The sequence below is a fragment of the Lissotriton helveticus genome, chromosome 8 (assembly GCF_964261635.1).
Source record: "Lissotriton helveticus chromosome 8, aLisHel1.1, whole genome shotgun sequence".
Classification (NCBI taxonomy): domain Eukaryota; kingdom Metazoa; phylum Chordata; class Amphibia; order Caudata; family Salamandridae; genus Lissotriton; species Lissotriton helveticus.
The window spans coordinates 1,504,105,467-1,504,124,773 of NC_136069.1; the positions used below are offsets into that span (position 1 = coordinate 1,504,105,467).

Here is a 19,307-nt window from a genome sequence, read left to right on the forward strand (position 1 = left end):
GGGGGTGAGTGCCTGAAAAGTTTCAGAACTCCATCCATTATCCCTTGTGTTTGCTTTGTTCACCCTAAGTTGGCAGGGTATGCCCAGACATGGGTCCCTTGCTCACTTTACCACTGGATTCAAGCTAGCCTGGCTAATGAGGGATGATACCCCGAAACTGGTCCCAGGATGCTTGTTTCTGGTCCAGGGAAGACCTTGCTTAGCCGTTCAGGTTGGGCTCTTCCCATGAGGCACAGGGTCAAGACTGATTTGCATATAGCTTGGTCTGAACTGGGGTGATGAAGTGAGCTAAAGAATGATGATGGATTTAACCCAGATCTGTGACTGGGGGTGAGGGCCTGAAAAGTTTCAGCGCTCCGTCCATCCTTTTTTATTAATTTTTTTATCATATCCTTGTGTTTGCTTTGTTCGACTGTCTAAAAGTGGCTTTTTCAGAATTGTAATTTAAAATCTGTCTTCACCATAAGTTAGGAGTTTTAAATCCAGACTCAAGAGACACCAAAGATGAACCAGTTATCTCTTCCCATTTTGAAATTACACTTATAAAATGTAATAATGCAACTCCAATGTAATCTCAAGGGAGATAAACAACTTTAAGAGTTTTTCCCTACCAGGACATGTAAAACTTCAAACTACATGTCCAACGTTTTAAATACATTTTACCCTGCCCTTTGAACTGTCGTGGCCTACCCTAGGGGTAACATATGTATTAAAAAGGAAAGTCTGGGCATGGCAAAAGGTTTATTTTGCCAGGTCAACGTGGCAGTTTAAAACTGCTCATACAGGCTCTGAAATGACAGTCCTGGGGCATGTTTAAAGGGCTATTTAAGTGGTGGCACAATCTGTGCTGTAGGCCCACTAGTAGCATTTAATTTAGAGGCCCAGGGCACATGTAATGCCACTTTACTTACAAGTACATTAAATATGCCAAATGGGCATAAGCCAATGTTGCCATGTTTAAGCAGCGAGCACAAGCACTTTAGCACTGGTAAAGTGCATAGAGTCCTAAGGCCAACAAAAACGAATTCAGTAAACAATAGGAGGAAGGCAAAACGTCTGTTGATGACCCACCAGAAAGGTCAAGGTCCAACTATATGTGTATTTATTGAACTTCTTAATCTTTGGTGATTAAGGGAAGAAAGGCAACTGTAACCGTACTGTGACTGAACTGCAATTTACAACCATGAAATCTCGGCACAAATCCCATCTTCCCGATTTGATTAAATTGTGTGATCCACGGCACATGGTTACTTCACTATGTATCATTTTCCTTCTCTACCCAGTTTGAGAGTACTTTGAAGTAATTCAGTTCAGGATACGCACTGTAGAAAAACCTCACTCATATATGATTAATATTAAGTAATCTTGCTTCATATTTAATAACTGTATAGGCCAGTAGTTCTTAATCTTCTGACTTATGTAGGCCCCCACTGAATCATTATTAGAAGATGGGCAACCCCACTGAATCATTATTAGAAGATGGGCAACCCCCACTAAGTCATTACAAGTAGCCAGAGACCCAGGCCTAAGCATTTTCAATGATTTGAAAACAAAAGACAAAAATACACAAACAAATATTCCTACACAAATTATGAAATATTTTATTTAATTGACAAACTAAAATTTAAAAAAATCAAAATGTTAACTTTAATGTTAAGTTTGGAGCTTTTCTAAATTCAATTGAAGCCACTCATCGTCCAGACTATATTCTGGTTGATGCACTGGCTCTGCTCCCACAAAGCAATCTGAGGATGTAACCACCAATTTCAAAGTCCTTCACGTTTACAGACTGTTTTAAAATTTTCAATTGTACATTTTGATTCTTTATATACACGTTATTACTCTGTTAATACTATTTAATTTTTAAAACAGTCACAGCCCCCTTAAGTAAGCTTCACAGCCCCCCACGGTTCCCCGGACCATAGGTTAAGAACCAATAATATAGGCCTTATGAAGAGAAAATGTGGCAAACTGGTATGGCATAGGCAACTGTTGGCATGTAGTCATGGCACGAGGGTCTTCTTAAATGTATCATTTAAAAAAAAAAATTACCTTTAATAAATGTCTCTCAATTCAATGCCATAGTGGTATATACTTGAGACACTCAAAAACAGAGAAAGACATTGTTTTTACCTTTTACAGAGTCTATATAGTATTTTGCCATTATTCTTTTTATTTTGTTATGTCTGGTTTACATCTTTTTGATGGCTCAGCTTGCACATTGACTTTTAATGCCATTCCAGAGCCCTCTCCAGCTTTGTCCATGTTCCCTCCAGAAATGTTGTGTCTCCTACAGTCTTGTTCAGGTCAGGCACAGAAGTGTATTGCTTGCTTTTCTTAGAAAAAGAGAGACGAACATTTTCACAAAACTTTGTATAATTGCTACTGCTGTTTATACAATTATTAATTATTTGGCCGATTCCCAAAGAGTTTTAGAAATTGAATTTGAGTGAGCCTTAAACTTGGATGAACATATGTCAGGCATCAAAGACTTGGAGGCGATTTACAGAGTGAGAAACGTGTTGCAAACGCTTCTATGTACACTATGGCAGAGCACGCAGGTTCCATTGCGTCTGCCCTCTTAAGTGTCACAGAGGGGTAATGTTTGTGGGTATTTTCAACCATTTCTAAAACCTTCTCCTGCACATAACTGCACTTCTAAACATACACCTGAAATATGCAGTTGCAAGTAGTGAAAATGATCGGATATTTCATGAGGAAATGATTTTCCTGAAAGAAAACATATTTTTTTCCCAAAGTCCAAGCATGCATGCAGATTTTCTTCAGTGGAGCGAGGTTATGAAAAACAAGCTTGAACCACTAATGTATGTGACTCAAGGTCACTTACATGCGTAACGTTTCTAAAGTATGTTCCACCTACATGCCCCAGTGTTTTGTAAATTAGTCAAGCCTTCAGAAAAAGACAATTTCTACATGTCTAGTATAGTTTGTTTCACAACCAATGGAATTCTGATCTGTTAACCTTCTGCACCAAGACATGAATACCTGCAAAAGAGAGTCCTAAAGTCCCCGGATTTTTGTTCGGTAATGCTTCTATCGTGATAGCCCTCACACCCACTGGCTATCAAGCACAACCTAGTGTAATATAGCAATGTTGCCTTGAATACTTAGAATAAATGCCATCAAATCGAAGATAACGTTTTTGGGAGGAAGAGAACAAAATCGAGGCAATTTTACCTGGATGGTGCAAAATTGGAGAAAGTCCTTTTGTTACTTACTTAGGCCCACACTATTGAGTTAGTTAGGCTGGAAAATACATGTCGAAATTCCGTTGGAGAAACCTGAAACATCATCAAAGCTATTTTTTTGCATAGCCTGGGAATATGGAACAAATTCCCTCCTTGTGTTGATAAACTGGTACAGGCCATGTTGGGTAACAAGTTGACATATGGCACGAACATATGGGGATGGACAAAGGCAAATAAAAGGTGATTTTGTAGAAGACTACTTTAGATACCGGGAGGCTTTCAACCAGATCTCTGGACATAATTGTTAACTATAGTAGAGCGGTTCCCCTTAATACGCAGCCTAACCCCAGCATCTCTCCTAAACCAAATGATTGCTAGAAACCTGGAGAGACTACCCAGAAATTAGTTCACAGTCGAAGATTATGGTTAAATGGAAAAGTGCTGCTAGAAACATTGGCCTGGACACTGTCATCACTGACTATACCCAAGAAGTAAGTCTGTTACTGCTACAGCCTCTTGGTGCTAGACGTCGGCCCTGCAGGCTTTGAAACAGTACTGTTCCCCGGAACTTTGAAGTCTGTGCAACACCTCAAAATGCCCTCAATCTTATTGAACGTCCTTGGGTAACTCACAGCAATGCAAACAAACATTTTGTAGTTTCCGTGAGCCAGTTGGCCTATTCATGATAAACACAAAACTGGAAGGTGCTGAACATGCATGTGTGTTATGCATGTAGTTTTCTCTGTTTTATGATGAGCTGCACTCTGCTTGGAGATCAGGGAGACAGTAATCTCCAGGGTCATTGTTAAAAGGTGCATTGAGCCAGGATCAAGGGGTTGGTTTGGTTATAACAACTAGAGTAGTAGACCAATATCTAGATAAAAGTGGGAGAAGTTTGCCTGATTCAAAGCAACAAGTACCATGTGACCAGACAGAGCTATGAGGATAAATGCATTACAAATAAGAAGCTGAGAACAGGCATCCCAAAAAGGCAGGGTAAGGGGGTGGGCAAAAGAACTCTGCTTTTCCGAGTTTCTGAGACAAGCTAGAGATTTGATTGCTGCAAGAAAAAGTTTTTTTATTGTATTGTGATTTTAAAAGTTTGATGTTTTTATATTATTTTAATGTTACACGTTAATGGCTGTGGGTGCCATAGGTCAATGCGGTGTCACGGGTATAGATATGTATTTTAAATTAGTTTTGTATTGTGCTATATAATCTTTGGAGTGAAAGGCAAAGTGCTGAAAGTTTCTAAATAAACCTTAATCTGTTAACCTATATATTTTTTTATTTTCTGCAGGTTCCGTTTTTGCATGTTTAGCAATAGCTCTGGGATTTTATCGATTGTGGAAATAGCACTGCAAACGTCAACGTGCGGAACAGTGGCCTTTTTTATCTATAATGTGTGGACATTACCAAAGACGTGTTGAAGGAGGAGGAACTGAAAGGCAACTTTGCTTTCCCTACTCAAGAAAAATTCTGAAAAGCTTATTGTAAAAGTTGTTGCATACATATAGAAGTTTAGATATGTGGCCACTCGGAACTGTCCTGATGATGCACACAGGTTTTTCTGCTCCATCATTGTAATAAAACTGGAACCCCAGGTATATGCGGTCCTGCACCTCAATTTTGGACTCAGTACTGTATCCTTTGCGTTACCTCATGTGTACCACCACTTCACCTCAGCACTGCCTTTTTCTGGGGTAACTTGAGACGATAATGGCAGAGATGAACAATATAGATCGTGTGATTGGTAATCCAGGATTCTCTTGCCTGCACTTCATGAGTCTAAAGACAGGTGAAAGTTAGCTCTGTTCTCTACGAATGTATAACGGTAACCACTCTCAAACAGAGCTTCTTACCATGAGGAACTTCAGCATTCACTCCTTTTTTTACTTGGTCCAGACCCCAGCTACTGTTGTCGCTTCATGGCAGAAATCCCAGCATTTACAAATCCCTCCGTAAAGTCTTTGTCTACTCAGAGCCACTCTTGAAGCAGGTGAAGGCATGCAACTGGAGAAAATTCTTCTTCAGTCTGCACCTGATTTGGAAAGTGCAATTTCAAGTAGGACGCCTGGCCCCCAGCAGATCTGGAACGAAGAGTGTTCCTTGGTCTGCGGTCCATCAGTTACATTCCTTCTCAACTGATCTCTCCAAATCCAAATGAGAATGCAGTATTATCCTTCCACTAGACTCCTGCCACACTAGGCCTGCCCATGGGTCTCTCCGACGGCCATGCACTGTTTTAGGCAACATACATTTGCTTCTGAGTTTAGGAAAGCTTGGTGTTGATTTAAAAAAAAAAACCTGCTAAAATCCTGTTGTCTTTCTGCTCTACATGCCTACTTGCACTATTCATTATTTTTACATATATTGTTTTTGATTGCATTTTGTTGAAAAAATTAAACCTGTTTAACCTTATCGGTCCATAATATTTATTTGGTGCTGTGATTTATTTCTTTGCATGTTGTCTAGATCAAATGTTCGAGATTAAAAAAGGCAACCTGATGTATCTAGTCTACCCTTGTTTGTTTGCAACAGTTTTGTTTTTCAACTCTACAAATATTGCTTCTATAAAAAATAAATCCCCTTGTATTTGGAGGATAGATGGTGCAGTCTTGATGTGAGCTGTTAGTGAACTCTGATCTGGCCCCTTTTCACTGTTCACAAAGGCAGCAAACCACTGAGTTGGTTAATGCCGGTGCCAGAGCAGAGCCCAAAACGATTGTTAAGTGATTCATTTCTCTCTAGGGCATGGGGTTTAATGTGGAACACTGGCCTGCTACAGCTGACGTCAGTGAACTTTGCCTGTCCATATTCTAGCACCGAGTTGATGGAAGCTCTCATAATAGTGGGTAACATCTACTTGGCTTTTTTGGGCGGGGGTGTTTGAGGAGGTTCATAGCGGATAAGAAAAACCCTCTCTTTGCAGAGTTTCCTTCTTTGATTAGCTCTGGACATATGGTGTCATTACCATGGCTATCACCTATTCAACCGGCACAGCCAAGCGCTCACAAGACCGGATACTAGTTGTATTAGGTCTGACTTGACAGATTAAGCTGTCTGGGATTGTTTTCTAACCACAAACACTACATAAAATGATACTGTTACATATACAAAGAGGCTTTTGGTCAGACCCATTCAGCCAATTCTTAATTGGATTGTCATTCACGTGTGGAAGGAGTCCACAGAACAAAATAAGTGGAGTAGGCTTTGGGTCTGCCTGCTTTAGCCATTGGCTTTGTTGTGTCTCATATCCATGTTTGGATCAGCCCACTGGACAACCATTCGGTGTTTTGAGAGTCAGAAACGTGAATGATGGCATTTCACTAGCTTGCTATTAAATCTGGTTCAAGAAGGGAGAGTAGGGGTATTAAAGGAGTCCACCACATAATGCTTAGCCTATAAACAGCTCGTTTGGGTTATCACCCGTTTCTTGCCACCCGGACAAACGCATGTTAACAGTGTCTGGGAGGGGGCGGGGGGTCCGGCAGTGAGTCGTGATTCTGCCACCCCCCTTCCCTTTTCTTGGCTCCCAATGCCATGCCTGCAGTGCTCCCGATCCCCCTTCCCCCACCTTGGCTCATTGGCTGAAGCGGTGCCGGAATGCTGTGCGTGTGCCTGCTGTGGGGGGCAACAGAACTAAGGAGCTGCATGCCCGCCATGTATCATTATTATACCCCTCCGCATTGGAGACACAGATCTTGACTCAGAACTGTTAGTGCCCTAGTTAGTGTTCAAGCTGTTAACCATATCATTTGTCACGGTTACGTTAAAGAACAAACCAATGTCCCCTACAGGTGTTTCCGCTAATTTATGTGATGCATTGACCTCATGGGACATTGTACATTGGTTATCTGAATCATTACCTGATACTGTACTTGCAATGTGTGTTGTACTCATGCAAACACTTAATAAAAACGCTCTTACATTTATTAATTTTTTTACAAAAGGTTGACAGAAAAAAACTTTGTGGGAGCTATTCAATTTAGAATTTTTATTAGCTCATCTCATGCAGCCGGATCTTTTCTGGGAACTTTTGACTGCCGTCTTCGTCTCCTCCCTACCTGCTCTGTTATACGACCATGCCTTGTAAATTCAGTTTGGCAAAGTAAACATTGGGAACTGTTTTTTTCTGACTTTTTAAGACAAAACATCACTTAATCCCCCTCTCTGGTGAACATAAGAGCTCAAGCAGAACCTCTTCAAGTATCTCATTTGGGCACTACTGTCCGGCCCTGCCGGAAGACCTCAGTCACTGCTCCATGTTGCTCGCCGGCTGCACCAAACCATTGGCGCTGAGGACAACAAGGCACTGAAGATGTTGGAATGAGGGGGCCTGTGTATTTCCCACTCTGATATTTTGTTCATCGCTCTCGTACATTTATTTCAATGTTACTTCATGAGTCTTTTTACAATCCCCTCTGGGGCCCTCTGTACATTTTCTACTTAACTTCAGATTGATGTCCTACCGCCGGACAGCATTTGGATTCCCTTGAGGGTACCAGGCAGAATCTTACCTCATACTAAATTATGTCACTATGAGAAGAGGCCTGAGGGCCTGGGGTATGTAAAAAGGCAATATCGAGTCGTAACCTCTTTTTTGTTGTTGTTTTTGTCTACGTTTGGTTCAGTGAGCTACTACACATTCATGTCAGCAGCTTCAGTTTATCATGTGGGTCATGATCCCCAGAGGGTTTTTCGCATCCCCGCCCCAGGCCAATCAACAGTGCGTGATCACATATTATTTGGGTCAGGCCTGTTTTGAATGGACTAAGTAAGGGTTTCTCAACATGACTGGAGAGGTGAGATAACTAGCTGGCTGAATTAGATGACCTTGGGAAATGGAGATAAGGACAAGGGCTCCACTACCTCACTGAGAGGTGCGTCACACATGGAACTACAGTCCTATAATTATGCCTTGTCCGCCGGGGGACCAGACACTGCCTTCATCTCTTGCAAGTGGCCCTTGCCCGTGTCAAGATCTTGGGAGGACCAGCGGACCTCCTCCTGTTGCACTTTGAAAAGGCCTTTGAATTGTTCCTTTATGGAAGAGACTCTGTTGACCATGGGCTTAGGACCATGGTTCCATGTCTTTGTCAGTGTTCTATGTGCTAGAACGCAAGGTCGAGTGCACATTATTGGCATTCTGTCCTGCGAATTTCCTATTGGGTGAAGCCCTGGACAGGGCTGTCCCTTGTCCCTGCTCTTGTTTTCCCTGATTATGGAATCCCAGGCAACATGGGTGAGAAGCGGCGTGCACTTGTGGGGTTTTGACTGTGGCATTGCAACTGATGACCCCATCACCATTTATGCAGATGACGCCCTGCTGTTTGTCCCGCCCGCTGACTCTGGGCCCAGGGTCTTCCAGATCTTTCAGCTATTCAGTGAAGTGTCAGGACTACACGTTAATTGGAATAATTCCGTGTTGGTCCCGCTACAAGGGAAACGTAGTGATGAGTTGTGGCAATCTCAAATCTAGATCTGCCAGAACAGTATGTACATTTCCAGGGGCGTGGAGGAAGGGTATGGATTGATGTGGCAAACTTGAGGAAACCATATACGAAGCGAGAGGATGCCCCAAGAAATTTCAAAAGATTTGAAAGAAATGGTGGAACACTCCTGGACTGACAGGGTAGCAGCTCCTGGGCCTCTTGGTTCTGGGATATAGGGGTCACGACGCTGTGCTAGTTTTGGGGAAATATTGTTGTAATGGGTCAATTTATTTGCAATGTTGGGTGGAACATGGCAATTGTTGTTGTTTGGTACATAAAAGCAATAACAAGTGTTTTAAAAAAAGAAAGTAATAGTGCCCTCTCCACTCTACTACAAAACCTTTGGATATCCCATTCTCCAATCTCAGTGCCCCTGACACATTATTGTATGGGTTGGTAGGCCTATTCCTGTAAGAGACACTTGTGTTGGTTTCAAAGGAGTGGGTGGTTGGAGGTGCCATAACCTCGGGATGGCAAGGGGATCTTCATGGTATGGTGCAGATAATGACTAGTCGCCAATGCTTGGGTAATCCTCCCCTGGCCTGTCCTTCCAGTATCCACTACCTTAGTTCTAGCATTTCATGGGCAGCAGAAATGCCTACATTAGCCAAGCATCTGGGGCTGTCCCATGGAGAGTTGCCTACAGGTGCATGCATGTTCCCGTTAGAGTTGTCCTGGAGCATAACATGATTATTCTAATTCTCATCAGAGCTACGGATAGCAATGTTATTTTAGGATGGAGGCGATGTACACCTCACACCTTTTATGTTGAATTTTAAAGGGTTTCTAAAAGGTAGAGCAATTCTTTACCGCGAAGGAAAGAAGAGAGGACGTCCTGTAACTAAACATTTTGTGGAATCAGTAGAAACACTTTCGATAACTACCAATCCAATCTGACCAGACTAATTGATCTTGTGCGTAGGGTGTCATCTCCATATACCACAGACCCTTTTATACCAAAACCAACCATCGAAATGTTAAAAATTGTGTAGAGCTCCCTACAAAGCAGTTTGATATTCACACAATACACCTATCGGGTGAAGCACTGGGCAGGGCTGCCCCTTGTCCCTGCTCTTGTTTGCCCTGATTATGGAATCTCAGGCAACATGGGTGAGAAGTGGCGTGCACTTGTGGGGTTTTGACTGTGGCATTGCAACTGATGACCCCATCACCATTTATGCAGATGACGCCCTGCTGTTTATGTCCCGCCCGCTGACACTGGGCCCAGGGTCTTCCAGATCTTTCAGCTCTTCAGTGAAGTGTCAGGACTACACGTTGAATAATTCCCTGTTGGTCCCGCTACAAGGGAAACGCAGTGATGAGTTGTGGCAATCTCAAATCCTGATCTGCCAGAACAGTATGTACATTTCCAGGGAGCTGGGCCTAATGCTGAGCTTGAACCTGTGACGCTCAAGGTTCTCAAAGACATGAAATGGTGGCCTAGCCTTCCCCTTAGTGTCATGGGCCGTGTTGCCCTTTTAAAAACAGATGGTTCTTTCGTAGCTTCAATATGTGCTGCTAAATTACCGCTTAATTATCCCACGAACGTGGTTTGATGCAATACAGGCTATGGGACACAAGTTTATTTGGGCAGGTGGCCTGTAGTAACGAAAGATACACCGGTAATTTCTTGAAGTTAGGTTCTTTATTTGAACCCCCACCACTGTGGGAATGAATATACAGCTGGTAGGTAACAGAGCTTCTTTCATAACAGCTTCTAGAGAATGTTCCCTATTACACATATAAAACATTCTAGAACTACTAAAGATTCTACACAATACATCACTCTTAAAGTGATATACTACAGGGCCCTCACAGGGTGGCATAACCAATTGTTAATAGGGAGAAGATGTGTAGCTCGATAATATAGCCACAAATTTGCCATAGCCAGTTCCCCATCGTAGGATGATAGAGTATGATTGATTGATGATTGAGTACACTTCCCATATGGGGAAGTGTACTCAATCATCAATCAATCATACTCTATCATCCTACGATGGGGAACTGGCTATGGCAAATTTGTGGCTATATTATCGAGCTACACATCTTCTCCCTATTAACAATTGGTTATGCGGGGAGGGATGACCCTGCCTACACAGACAAACTGGCCTCACCATGGCTTGACAACGTAATGGGCATCCTTTACGACACCCCTATCCCTTGCCAGCGCTCAGAGAATACCCAGGTGGTGTTTCGTACCTGGAGGGCTGCGGTCTGTTGGACTGAGTGGAACTCTTTTGGAGACTCTATCCAGCCAAGAGGCCCCCCATCGAACCCCATCCCCAGATCGCTTTGCTGGGTATCATGGAGGACATGGGTGAGCCTAGAGTAGATAGTTTTGGCTGGACTGGGTACAATGATAGCTAAAAGAGACATCATCCGTCACTGGACATCCACGGCAGCACCTCCCCTTGAGGCGTGGAGGAAGGGTATGGATTGATGTGGCAAACTTGAGGAAACCATATACGAAGCGAGAGGATGCCCCAAGAAATTTCAAAAGATTTGAAAGAAATCGTGGGACACTCATGGACTGACAGGGTAGCAGCTCCTGGGCCTCTTGGTTCTGGGATATAGGGCTCACGACGCTGTGCTAGTATTGGGGAAATATTGTTGTAATGGGTCAATTTGTTTGCAATGTTGGGTGGAACATGGCAATTGTTGTTTGGTACATAAAAGCAATAAAAAGTGTTATAAAAAAAGAAAGTAATAGTGCCCTCTCCACTCTACTACAAAACCTTTGGATATCCCATTCTCCAATCTCAGTGCCCCTGACACATTATTGTATGGGGTTGTAGGCCAATTCCTGTAAGAGAGACTTGTGTTGGTTTCAAAGGAGTGGGTGGTTGGAGGTGCCATAACCTTGGGATGGCAAGGGGATCCTCATGGTATGGTGCAGATAATGACTAGTCGCCAACGCTTGGGTAATCCTCTCCTGGCCTGTCCTTCCAGTATCCACTACCTTAGTTCTAGCATTTCATGGGCAGCAGAAATGCCTACATTAGCCAAGCATCTGGGGCTGTCCCATGGATAGTTGCCTACAGGTGCATGCATGTGCCCTTTAGAGTTGTCCTGGAGCATAACATGATTATTCTAATCCTCATCAGAGCTAGGGATAGCAATATTATTTTAGGATGGAGGTGATGTACACCTCACACATACACCTCACACCTTTTATGTTGAATTTTAAAGGGTTTCTAAAAGTTAGAGCAATTCTTTACCACGAAAGAAAGAAGAGAGGACGTCCTCTAACTAAACTTTTTGTGGAACCAGTAGAAACACTTGTGAAAACTACCAATCCGATCTGACCAGACTAATTGATCTTGTGCGTAGGGTGTCATCTCCATATACCACAGACCCTTTTATACCAAAACCAACCATCGAAATGTTAAAAAATGTGTAGAGCTTCCTACAAAGCAGTTTGATATTCACACTATACATGCATTTATCTTGGAGCCTTCGTATTGCTCATCATTTCCTTTTACACAGTAACAGGAAAGAAATTGTAAACAATTACCGTCACTTAATATACAGAACTTAGCAAGCCAAAACACTGTGCCTTTTGAGTTAAGCAGTCACACGCTGACGGATCTCACTCCTTCGCTGCTACCACTCATGCACAAGCTCAGCAGCTGACATTGCTTCCTCACCTGGGATTATAGGAGTTTTCCCCCTAACTTTTTGCACACAGACCTTCTGTTTCACTGTTTTTGATTTTGCTGGCATTAGGACTCTGCAGACTTTACCAATGCTAACCAGTGCTTGTGCTCGCTCCTTAAAAACAATGTAAGATTGGCTTATACCCAGTTGGCATATTTAATTTACTTGTAAGTCCCAAATAAGGTAGCACTACCTGTGCCCAGGACCTGTAAATTAAGTGCTAACCTCCCACTTAGGTAGCTCTAAACATGTTGCAGGCCTTCCATTGCAGCCTGTGTGTGCAGTTTAAACTGCCATTTCAACCTGACAAAATAAACCTTTTGCCAGGCCCAAACATTTCTTTTTAGTATCCATGTCACCCCTAAGGTAGACCTTTGACAGCCCAGTGTGAGGGTGCAATGGATGTTAAAAATGGGACATGTACTTTTCAGTTTTGCATGTCTTGGTAGTGAAAAACCCTTAAATTTTTTTTAAAGGTATAGCTCACCCATATAACATTGGAGTCACCTTGTTACATTTGATAAGCTGTAATTTCCAAATGGGAGCAGGTAACTAGTTCATATTAAACACATCGCAATTTGTGGTTGGGAAGAGATACCAAATCTGGATTTGGAAGGGCAGTGTTAAAGCCATCCCTTCCAGATACAGATTTCTTTAGGAATGTATTAATGTTTTGTGATCGAAATCCAGTCGCAAAACATTAATGGTAAGCCATTTGCATTTTCACAAAAAGGTTTTTTCGAGCAGGCAGTTATTTTTTTTTTTTTTATAACGGTCTGCATTTAACAAGAAAAAAAGATCATTTTATTTTAAAACAACCACAGACATGATGGTCTGCATCACTGAGGCTAGGATTGCACACAGCCTGATGCATGCGCATTCAAAACTTTTTCCAAGAGCATAGTCACTTAGACTGTGGCAAGGCTGTTCCAAATAAGCAATGACCTATGATATGATATGATATGATATGATAAAAATTTATAGTGCGCATAAACAATAACCCGCAGGTATCAAGGCGCCTAACAATACAATCAAAATTGAAGCAGACGTCCTTACATATAGGCTTGTCGAAAGAGGCGAGTTTTTAGGGCAATGCGGAAATTCTGTAAAGACGGAAGGGATCTCAAATCAAGAGGGAGGTCATTCCACCATTTGGGCGCTAGCGTGGAAAAAGCCCTGCCACCCCATTTAGCTCTTCGTACACGGGGGCTGTCAGAAGTAATTTCCCGGAGGAACGCAAGTTCCTACCAGGGGTATAGTGGGAGATAATAGACCCAATACCCGTGTCGCTATTTTTAGCGATGGCTCTGTAGGTCATGCATAGGACTTTGAACCGGATTCGAAGTTCTACCGGTAGCCAATGCAGCGATTTCCTGGCCGCAGTGGCTGAGGAGCGTCTGGGAATATCCAGGACAAATCTGGCTATGGCGTTTTGGACTACCTGTAAGCGCTGCAGGTGGCTCCGGTTTAGCCCAGCATACAGCGCATTACAGTAGTCCAAACGAGAGCCAATAAATGCAACGGCTATTTGCTTTCTTGCCTGCAAGGAAAGATATTTCCTGATCCTTCGCAGGGTGTGGATCAAGCCCCAGCAGGTGGAGACAGTTCTACTCACCTGACCGCCCATATCAAGGGCTGGATCTATCATCACCCCAAGGTTCTTAGCAGATGTTGTGGGGGAGGGACATATTCCTAGTGAGTCAGGCCACCAATTGGCTGACCAGATGTTTTCTTTCCCCCCGAACACCAACACCTCAGTCTTCTCCCCATTCAGTTTAAGAGGGTTCTGAATCATCCAGTGACCAACCGCCTCCATACAAGATCTAAACTTGGAGGCGGTGAGCACATCTGAATGGGGAAGAGAGACGAGTATTTGGGTGTCGTCTGCATAAGAAACTACCTCCATCCCGAAAGATCTTATTAGCCTGGCTAGTGGGGTCACATAGATGTTGAAAAGGGTCGGGCTAAGCGCCGACCCTTGAGGGACCCCACATAGCACTGGTCGGGATGGAGATAGGAACTCCCCCAGCTTGACTCTTTGTTCCCTCCCAATAAGGAAGGAGGTCAAGAGATCCAAGGCTGCATTCCTCACCCCCACCTCCCTCAGGCGAGATGTAAGCACTGAGGGGGAGAGGGTATCGAAAGCCGCTGTTAGATCTAGCAGGACCAGGAGGGTGGTCTGGCCCCCATCTACTGTCGTGCGGATCTTATCAAGCACGATGGTGAGGGCTGACTCGGTGCTGTGTTCCCTCCTGAATCCATGCTGGGAGGAGTCCAGGCATCCCGAGCTTTCCACAAAGATAGCGAGATGCTTGTTAAGATGTGCCTCAAGCATCTTCACTGGGGCAGGAAGCAACGAGATGGGGCGGAAGTTTTTTAGGACCTCCGGGTCAAGGGATGCCTTCTTTAACAGGGGTTTGACTACCGCCTTCTTCCACTCCATAGGGAAAATACCATCTCTAATGGCTAGATTCATTATTTCTAGCAACGGTGGTAAGAGAGTCTCCCTACACTGCTTGATAATTTTCAGTGGGCAGGTATCCAGGGGAGATCCAGATTTGATCTTATTAAGCAGGATCTCCAGATCTTGTAAGGCCAGCAGAGGAAAAGAGTCCAAAGTGCGCTTTGGGGAGATGTCTATAGTGGTCATATTCATCTCAACCCGAGTGATGGACGCACTAACGCAGGCTCTTTGTTCCTCGAGGGCCAAATGGATATCCTGTATTTTGGTGTGGAAAAAGGAGGCAATCCTGTCACATAAGTCCTGCGAAGGAATAACAGGATCAGGGGCTTGTAGGTTGACTAAGGAGTCAACAGTTTTAAAGAGCTCCTTCGGCGAGGAAAGCGAGGTGGTCAGGGTTACAAAGTAATCTTGTTTGGCCTGCATAATCTCGGCTTTATATTTCCTAACAAGGAATTTATGAGCTTCCTTGTTCTTAAAGTCCCAGCTGGCGTGCCAGAGCCTCTCCTTTCTTCTCACTTCTTGCCTAAGAAGTCTGAGGGAGTCAGAGAACCAGGGGGCAGATGGTCTCTTTCTGGCTCGGCGGCGGGACTGTACTGGGGCCAGTGTGTTCAAGGCCTCAGTAGTGACCTGTTCGAAATGGCCGACTGCGGTCTGTACGCTGTCCAAGCTAGTGACAGAAAGGCTTGCAGCCCATGGCGCAAAGGAATCACTGCTGAGATTCCTGAAATTTCTAGTAGTTTCCATAACATGATTCCCTCTTTTACAAGAGTCCAACCTATGGTATTCCAAAAGAAAAGGAACCGCCAGATGATCAGACCAAGATAGGTGCATCGGATCCTTGATAGTTAGCCGAGAGTCATTAGAGAAAATGCCATCCAGAGTATGGCCTGCACGATGGGTGGCTCCGCTAACTCGTTGCGTAAGTCCACATGACTCCAGAGCCTCGATAAGGCATGATGTGTCAGATAGATCATGTCGTTCTAAGTGATAGTTAAAATCACCTAGGATAGAAAAGTTTTGTTGGCCGAAATAAGGTTCCAGGGCCTGGAGAAGGTTGTGCGTGAAATGAGTTCTCGAACCAGGTGGTCGATATACTAGGATCCCATTAAAAAAGGGACATTGCGCTTCCTTTATTATGAAATAAAGTGCTTAAAAGCTATCCGGGAAGTCGGGTATAGGTACAAAATGGCATTGCAAGTGGTCTTTGTGAAGGATCGCTAACCCCCCTCCCACTCGACCCTGTCTATCAAGTCTGACCAAACAGTACCCTTCTGAAACCGCCTCAATTAGGTCAGGGTCAGAGGAATCCTTAGCCCATGTTTCCGTAATGAATACTATAGTAGGTTTTTTCTCCAGTACCAGCTCTTTAAACATTATTTTATTCTTAACAAGAGAGCGGGCATTAAGCAAGATGCCCTCTACTCCTACTATCTTATGGCTGGAAATAGCGGGGTAACCAGAGAGAGGATTTTTAGGGACAAAATTGGGAAGCCTACGCGTGGAGAAGCAGCCGCAATGAAGGGGGAGAAGAAAATCATCCGGCTCGTATGAATGCGAGCATCGCAGTCGGTGCGGTTTCAGACCCAGCAGTTGCTGGTGTGAATAGCTATAGAGGGCCGGAAATGTATCGCCGGAGTCCGGAGTCCAGCCATCCAGCGCGTCCTCAGCGCGGACGGGCGCAGACGGGCTGGACTCTGGCGTGACGACGGGCGCAGACGGGCTGGACTCTGGCGTGATGACGGGCGCAGACGGGCTGGACTCTGGCGTGACTCCGGCGTCACTATGGCATCCACGCTGCGCGTATACGCTGCGCGCCATATCCCGCTATCTATGTAGGGCTCTAGTCAGACCACGTGTCTGCTTCAGCCAATGGCTGAGTAGCGCTAGTGACCCACCCAAGATGGCGTCCCAGACAAACAAAGCGCGGGGACCGGGCCGCCCGAATGGCGGTGAATGCAGACCTGTTAAGTGCAGCAGTGCGATCCGTGTCTAAGGGCACAGGTAGGGACCTAGTAATCTCTAAACAATATTCTAACAGTTAAAATCAGGGAATAACGAGCGCGAATCCAAAAAGTAAATACAAAACGGGGTTTTTAAAAATCAATTACGAGCTTCCAGCGCCTAGCGCTATATGCAGGACGGGAATCAGACCTACTTGTTTACTGCAACTTCTTAGTATGTGGAAAAACAAAGAATCAATTAAAACAGGTCTCCGAGTGACAGCAGCAGGATTTTCAGGGTGCAGACATGGAATATCATCACTTACGTGGGAATTTTGTCAGAACTTATATTCCCTCACTCATCCACCTATACATTACTGTCTGTGGAACAGAGGATTGAACTTATTCTCCTATGTGAGAGATGGTTTTTGCCATGCTATCCCTATTCTGAGGAACTAAAGCTTGCCCTGCTGTTACCTGGTTGGTACCTGCTTGTGTTGATGCTACCCTATGTGAACTGGTTTTCTGAATTATGGATGCTTGCACTGGTTCAGCTCAAGGTGGTGTATGGAGAAGGGTGTTTTCACTACTGTTCCCCTGTCTTGTATTATAAAACAAAAGATCATTTGAATGCCCTTGCATTACATTCCCAAGCTAGTTAGAAGCTTTTCTTGGGCCCAGGGCAAAACTAGTTGAGGATCCCTGACCCAGAGACCCTGGTTTCAATCACAGCTTCTCGAACTATGTGATCCTGGGCAATTTTCTTGCCTGTCCTTTTAATGTGATTTTCACATTTGAGAGTAACTTGGTTTTAGTTCAGGATGCACACTGTACAAAAACCTCTCTTGTGTATGGTTTAATTTACCATAATGTTGCTTCATTTATGACAACTGCTAAGACCTAAGCAGCAGGCTTAAGACAACCAACTTAGTTGCCTCTTGGGTCGCTAATACAATTTTCATCAGGGTAGAAGGGGAAAGAATGTGATACCCATGCAGGATTTGAATTGCGCAATGACTAATCAGGAAACCTGGTTTAAATCCCAGTTTCCAAGCTTGACTAAACAGCCTGACTTTAGGCAATTACTTTTCTCCACTGTGCCTATTTTTCCACCATCCCCACATTTGAGAGCACCTTGAAGTAGTTCAGGATGCACACTATATAACAACCTACATTGTATGTGGTATAATAGTCCATAATGTTGCTTCAGCTATAAAAACAAAAGGCTTACATAGGAGGAAACAAGACGACTGACTTTCTCTTACATCAATGATAAAATTGTGTTGGCAAAAAAGGATGTTGTTCATTAATTTTAATAAAGGCCGCTCAGAACAGTGGTACAATCTAAGGTGGTTAAGTGAAACAAACCAACATATACTTTGTTATGCAAAAGTTCATACCTCAGCTATAAATAAAATGGCAGTCACCAGCCTTTACAGAAGAGCGGGAGGTCCAACCTGAACCAATAGCTTTTCACTTAAGCTTCCAGAGCACTGCTTTTCCAGACAGAATGCAACACAGATGGGGATGGGGAGACTGCCACTGCCCTATTGGTGCTTTCAGCGTGACGTGAGATGCTTTGGTGTTGGGCGTATACTGCACCGTCTCAATGCCTAGGCATTCCAGTTGCCACACCTAGTCAATTGCGAGTGTGACTTGGAGCATTGCCACGGTCTGTTTCATAATGCAGGCTGTGACTCTCACCAATAGCGTGTTGCGAGCCTGCACCATCATCCCTCCCCCATCTGAGACTGGTGAATATGCCCTATGAGGCAGGGATTGCTTCACAATATTTTATGTGAGGTACTATATTCCTGGGGAAGACTCCTGAGCCCAAAGGGTCAATATTCAAGTACTATGTTTATGGAAAAGATATGTAAGGTCCATTTCACAGCCAACCAATTTTTAATCATGTGGTTGGCAGACCACAGTAAAAAAAAAAAAACATTTTTAGCTCACCCACTTAAAATTCTAATATAGGTCTGGCAGTTGAACAAACTGAGTACATAAGTGACATAACCTCACCCACGCTATGGAATCCATAACTAGGAGACTGCTATTAGTGAACACTAGTACTCTTTAATGCTTCCCCGTGCAAGATATGGAACCCACTGATAAAGCATACGACATTAGGTTGGTGAGCATTTATCATCCTGCAGAGTACATGAATGTATGGTAATTCAATAACCGGTTTCATGCATGAATGTATGTTTATGTCTATTTACTTAAAATTATAGAACAGTAATTTAATGTTATTAACTCACTGTTTAGTGCATTAGCTACCTATGTTGTACCTTTCTGTATCTGAGAGAGAATTGTGTGATGTTCTTTCTGCTGGGGCCACCTCTCCGTAACTTATTATTTGTGTTATGGAAGGTTGCGTTGTTTATGTCCATGTTGTACCTTTGTTGGTGAACCTCGGTATAAAACGTAACTTTATTTATTTATTTATTTATTAAACTTGTAAGGCGCAACAGCTACCCAAAAAGGGTATCCCGGCGCCGAGACACAGCACAGAAGAGTGGCAAGGGTTCGCAGGGTC

General features: G+C 43.7%; 1 protein-coding gene across 2 annotated transcripts in view; it reads left to right on the forward strand.

Moving 5' to 3' along the window:
- The window catches only part of CCDC90B (coiled-coil domain containing 90B), a 110,910-nt gene extending 105,280 nt beyond the window's left edge, over positions 1-5,630 (forward strand). For both annotated transcript variants that reach the window (XM_078658482.1, XM_078658481.1), the window contains one exon: positions 4,510-5,630. In XM_078658482.1, coding sequence (XP_078514608.1) covers positions 4,510-4,565 — 56 coding nt within the window. In that variant the 3' untranslated portion in view covers positions 4,566-5,630. The remainder of the gene's footprint in view (positions 1-4,509) is intronic.
- Positions 5,631-19,307: the final 13,677 nt, after the last annotated feature.